General features: G+C 39.5%; 1 protein-coding gene across 1 annotated transcript; it reads right to left on the bottom strand.

Moving 5' to 3' along the window:
* Positions 1 to 1,655: 1,655 nt before the first annotated feature.
* Positions 1,656 to 5,124, bottom strand: LOC131020348 (expansin-A23-like). The gene is made up of 3 exons (XM_057949104.1): positions 5,078 to 5,124; positions 2,926 to 3,002; positions 1,656 to 2,272 (listed from the first exon to the last, which is right to left on the bottom strand). The coding sequence occupies exons 1-3, from the start codon at positions 5,122 to 5,124 to the stop codon at positions 1,656 to 1,658; spliced, it is 741 nt and encodes a 246-aa protein (XP_057805087.1).
* Positions 5,125 to 6,000: the final 876 nt, after the last annotated feature.

Raw genomic sequence — 6,000 nt, forward strand, 5'->3', positions numbered from 1 at the left:
ACTCGGCCCTTTTCTCCATGGAACATATCAAGGCATCGCCTTCTTCTTCAGCCACAACATTGGCTTCGGTCTTTGTCTCGTTTCCCTTTGAAGGTACTTTACACTGCGTTCTGTAGTGTCCGACCTGACTACAGTTCCAACATTCAACAGACTTTGATTTGTTGGAATTCTTGTGGATCTTGGAGCTCTGCCTGCCATTCCTTGACTTGCTCCGTCCACGCCCTTGACTTCTGTTTGAGTTTCTGCCTCTGCTTTCTGCATTTAAAGCGGCACCTGAAGTGGAGACTACATCTGACTGCCTCCGGATCTCCTCGGTTAAGATCATGCTCACGACATCATCGAACTTCATTTTGGACTTACCGGCAGAGCTGCTAATGGCCGTAACTGTGCCATTCCAGCTCTCAGGTAACTGCCCAAGAATTAACAAAGCCCGGACCTCATCATCGAATTTGATGTCCACCGTGGTAAGTTGGTCCGTCACTTCGTTGAACTCGTTCAAATGTTCTCCAAATCTTCCGCTCTCCGTCATTTTCATATTGAACAATTTCTTGATCAAATGAACTTTATTTGCTGCAGACGGTTGCTCGTACATGCTGGATAAAGCTTTCATGAGAGACGTTGTTGTCTTCTCATGCTTTATGTTGAAGGCGACTGACTTTGACAAGGTCAGTCTGATTGCGCCGAGTGCCTTTCGATCAAGCACCTCCCACTCGTCGTCCTTCATATCCACTGGCTTTTCCTTCAAGGGCTTATACAGGTCCTTCTGGTACAAGTAATCCTCCATTTGCATTTTCCAAAATCCAAAATTCACACCATTGAATTTCTCCATTTTGGAAATTTTATCGTCTGTCGACATTGCTCCCACTCGATCAAAAAACACGATAATTTTCTCAAAAAAATCGTTTCTGATGTGGAGGTTCAGTTTACACTGCAACCACAGAGCATACTAAGAATTTTAAAAGAATAATTACCGTTGCGCACGAAACACTGTTCGCAAAATTTACCTGCGCACGAAACACGTGAATAGTACCTGCGCAAGAAAAAAAAATTTCGCCACCAACGTGGCTCTGATACCAGTTGTTAGGAAATTAGACGCAACTAATTCCGCCCGGGATCTAGTGTGACACAATATTTTGGATATCGACCGATATGAAACGAGAAAAATAAATGACACCGATATTTTTAACGTGGTTCGGCCAAACTGCCTACGTCCACGGACCCACACCAATATATTAGAGAATCTCAAAAGGAGGAGTACAACAAAATTACCACACTGTATTTTGTATCTGCCTACGCAGAGGCTATCTCTCAACTCACTTTTATCACTCGTGTATAACTTCCACACTGAAGTTTTCTCTCACAAGATTTTTCTCTCTCTCTCTTTCTCTATCTCTCTCTAGCAGAAAGCTTTGATGGTTGTTTGGTGTGTTTGGCAAGTGCTGCGGAGGGGATTATTTATAGTGAAGGAATTGGAGGTGGTAGGTGAGATGTGGTTGGTGAGAGGTGGTTGGTGACAGCCATAAAAGAAAGCTGCCACCTTTGACTAACAATTATATTTATTAATTTCCTTGATACATAAATCCAGGCATGAATCGCCTTGATTAAAACAACATCCAACAAAAAAAAATACTAGTATAACATAAAATGGATTTAGTCTAATGGAAATTATACTTGCCCTCAAAAGTCATCCCAAATCCCCAACTGCTTGGAACCACGTCGATTTCCTGCATCACAGACCCATCACTAGTGGTGACCTCAAAAGACAGAGTCTTCCCCAGCAGGCTCTGGGTGAGCTGCCAATTCTGGCCCCAGTTGCGGCTCATCCAAGTCCAGTCGGAGCCGGAGCTTCTCACCCTCATGGATTTGACGTCGCCCACGCCTCCGACGTTGTAGACGAGGACGAGCGTCCAGTAATTGTTCCCGCCCATTACGAATTTGATTCCGCCCCTCTTGCCGCACTTGACCCGCCTGTAGGCGACGGGCACCACGCCGGCCCTGTACTCGGCGATCTTGAGGAACATGGGCTGTGCTAGGTCGAAATGTTTCTGAGGTGGGTTGCACCACAGATCCTGTGTCTTGCTGTAGTCGGGCGGGCAGAAGTTGGTCGCCGTCACGCGAATCACGCCCTTCTTGCACGCCTGCGGAGCGTTCACGCACACGATCTCGAAGCATGCTCCGCACGCGGCCCCGTCGTTGAACAGGGCGGTGCTTAGAGCCGTCGTCTCTTGGCCGTACCCTTGCTGGAACACGTTTGTGTATCCACATGCTCCTCCTACCAAAAACCAAAAAATTAATTAGGCTACATGTTTTTAAATATGTAATCCTTGTATACGTGCATGCATAAAGTTTTCTTTTTAATTTAACAATTGTTTCCTTCATAATTTCTACACCTACACTAGTCATGTTGTATTATTATTAACAAAAATGAGACTATATACTTTCTGCATGTGCTGGCCTAGCGATAGGAGATTAATGCCCGAGGTCCTGAATTCGAGTCCATCGTCATGCGCGCGGTCTTTAAATTTTTTTTATTTACTTATGTCATTTATTAATAAAAATAAAATAAAATGAGACTATATATATAGTAATCACTTCATGATATTATTATTATATATATATATATATATATATATATATATATATATGTACGAGGTAATGTGTTTATTTTACAAATTCTCACACATTTATAACATCCCTACTTATATTTTAAATTTTAAGGACAATTTGACATTTTTAATATACACAAATTTTATTTATTTTAATATAGACAATTAAAAATTATTTTATATATAAAAGTCTTTAATATTATGACAAAATTTATCTACTTTTAAAATATACTATATCATTAAATTTGTAACTTATATATACCAATTGAGGTGGTATATATATAAAGAAGCATATATATGGTTGAAAGTAAATATTTACCCATTCCATCATTGGCATCGGGTGGGCCGTAGAAGGTTGCGCGAGCGAGATCCCATCCATGCCCTTCTAAGATAGTAGTATCGTTGTCACTTCCACTCGCATTAACACACAAAAATACTGCACAAATGCCTGCTAAACCAAGCAACATCACTTGATCAAAACCCATGTGTAACTAAATTAAAATCTCAATATATATCTATTATATTGGAATATTAATTAGTACAATGGATCAAGCTAGCTAGCTAGTTATATGTTTCTTGACACGTTGTGGACGTCTATTTATAATCGTCATGAAAGTTTGCTGCCAAAGTTTGTCATGTTGACTCACTTGTATTAGCAATATAATTCTTCAAATCTGATATGGAATATATACGAACGTCAAAATATACATATATGCGGGTGTGGGAAATATTTGGATAATCACATTTGATGAAATTCAACTGAATGGGATTTTGCATTTGCTCAAGTTAGTGATGCGAAATACTCCACAAATATTCACAAAACAACAATTAAATAGGTCAATTTTCTCAGAATTTTTTGCCTTTTTTCAGAATAAGTATATGTAGTCTATGTATATCATTATGAGAAATATATAATATATATCCTATTATTTGTAGTCTATGTTTTTTTTTTTTGTGTGGCAAGGGGGCGACGCAAGGAAACGGGTAAAAATCATTTAGGAAAGCAGCATGGATTATATATGTCAGACATTTGATTGTGTAAACTGTTCATATTTAGAAGGTTTGGTTTGACTTTGAGCTTTCATAAAATTCATGTTGGAACAAATAGCTTATTTAATGTCATGATTACTTTGTAATTAATGATATTAAATGATATTTTTGGAATCTACATGTTGAGTAGATTAATTTGGTATAGTTACTTGTTCTAATCTGTAAAGAATTAAATGAGTAATTAATGCCCAAAGATATCCATGGTTCGGACCACCTGTTTGCCCAAACAGTGCACGTGGTGACGGTTAAGGACCGAAGAGACACGACGGTTCGGACCACCTGTTTGCCCAAACCGACGTGGCAGCGGTTGAGGACCGAAGAGACATGATGGTTTGAATCTGTTTGTCCTAACAGTGTCACGACCGGCCTTAATTAGGGATAATTAAGCCGGGAAATCATGACTGGGGAAGGGAAATTAAGAAGCGGGTTTAGAAAGGGGCGTATGAAAGAATACTCAAAGAACTTGAATACGCGTGAAATATTCCTTAAAAGGGAAAAGGCATAGTTCGCATAAAAAGGGTACTCAAAGAACTTGTATACGCGTTATATTCCTTAAAAGGAAAAAGACATAGTTCGCATAAAAAGAGTACTCAAAGAACTTGTATACGCGTTATATTCCTTAAAAGGAAAAAGACATAGTTCGCATAAAAAGGGTACTCAAAGAACTTGTATACGCGTTATATTCCTTAAAAGGAAAAAAGGCATCGTTAGGGGCTTGGCTAAAACATTATCAGAGTTTGCAACGGAAGGTGTAACTGAAATAATCAGTGTTTACAGCGGAATGCATAACTGAGATACATGTATGAAGACATGTATCCTTTCTGAGCCTACTTTAAGTTCAACAAAAACTCCACTCAGCAACACTTCATCGCCCATCACAGCTCAACCTGCACAATCATAAACATCGAAGGGCTAAGTACAAAAGTACTTAGTGGGCAGTTGCCAAGCATATAACATAACAAAACACAACATCGCATAAGAGGCATAAGTTTCTTTCATATCCTTTGCTCATTAAACATTTCCAAATTCATAAACAGCATGAGCGCATTCTTCATCATTAACAATCATCAACACGCATCGTGTCGTGGAGAAGGCCTTCCCCAACGAACACGGGCATCGCACCGTGAAGGGGGCCTCCCTCAGCGGTCACGGCATCGTACTATTGAGGGAGGCCTCCCCCAATAGACGCTGTAACACTGGCATACTGGCATCGCGCCGCTAGGGAGGCCTCCCTCAGCGGACACGGGCATCGCGCCGTGAGGAAGGCCCTCCTCAGCGGACACGGCATCGTACTGTTGAGGGAGGCCTCCCCCAACAGACGCAAGCATCAAACATAAGCATAAACTTATCAGCGTAAAGCATTCAAGCGTAAATAAGCGTAATCAAGCGTAAATCATTTAGCGTAAAGCATAATAAAGCATACCACACTTGAAGATCCAATTTGCATTTTAAAGCATAACACATGCATAGCATTTTATTTACGCGTAAGAAATTGCCCACCTGATAGCAAAGTTTTGCTAAGGTACTCTAACTCCTTGTGTAGTTCTTACTCTTGCGCTTGACCTTAATCACGAGAATATAAAATAAGACATTGCCTCGAGGAAAATTCTTAATTAATGAGAAAGCGTAATTGTAACTATGCATGAATCTGATATGCATGAACTAATACTCTGAGCGATAATCGGGAATTCTACTATTAATCCTCGTTAATAGATTTAGCTAATTCTCGTCTAGCGCGGTCGAATAAAACTGTGATTCTTCCTTCCTCATCGGAATATTCTAGTCGTGAAATAAACCTCGCATTTGTACTTGATTGAAAAAGGACTAACTCGGCTTTAAACGAGGTGTGACCTTGTAGAAATTATCGGGCTTTTCGATAGAAGCATCATTACTAGCGTAACCTCAAATAATTAATAGGCTCAAAAGAGAGTAGCCAATTAATTAAATAAACCAGTGGCTTAAATGAAATAAACAATAATGGCTTGCTTTAAAGTCGGAAGTCCAAAAACATTAATTAATAAACTGGGCGGCTCATTACTGATAAATAATTGGGCTCCATCAAAAATTGATACTGCTAGGCTTAGCTCAAAGGAGTAACTTCAGCTCAAGCTTTAAAAGAATTAAAGCCCAACTTAAAAAGTCTTCGACCCAAAACAATTAAAATAGGGGTCCAAATAATAATTAATGTGGACTGAAAAGAATTAATCTTAGCCCAAAAAGGCAATTTAATCGGCCAAAATGATGAATTAAACTGGCCCAATGAAATATAAATGGGACTAGAATAATAGCCCATCATAAAATATGCATCAGCCCAACTCCTTAATTAAATCAAGCCCAACTTAAA

This window comes from Salvia miltiorrhiza, chromosome 4, assembly GCF_028751815.1.
Source record: "Salvia miltiorrhiza cultivar Shanhuang (shh) chromosome 4, IMPLAD_Smil_shh, whole genome shotgun sequence".
Lineage (NCBI taxonomy): Eukaryota > Viridiplantae > Streptophyta > Magnoliopsida > Lamiales > Lamiaceae > Salvia > Salvia miltiorrhiza.

What these genes read in the sequence shown, in the direction of transcription:
- LOC131020348 (XM_057949104.1), bottom strand. Translation starts at nt 5,124, where the DNA reads ATGCATGTGTTATGCTTTAAAATGCAAATTGGATCTTCAAGTGTGGT. An exon ending in ATTGGATCTTCAAGTGTGGT is followed by an intron (nt 3,003 to 5,077) that starts ATGCTTTATTAT and finishes TGACAACGATAC; the next exon opens with TACTATCTTAGAAGGGCATG. An exon ending in CGATGCCAATGATGGAATGG is followed by an intron (nt 2,273 to 2,925) that starts GTAAATATTTAC and finishes GGTTTTTGGTAG; the next exon opens with GAGGAGCATGTGGATACACA.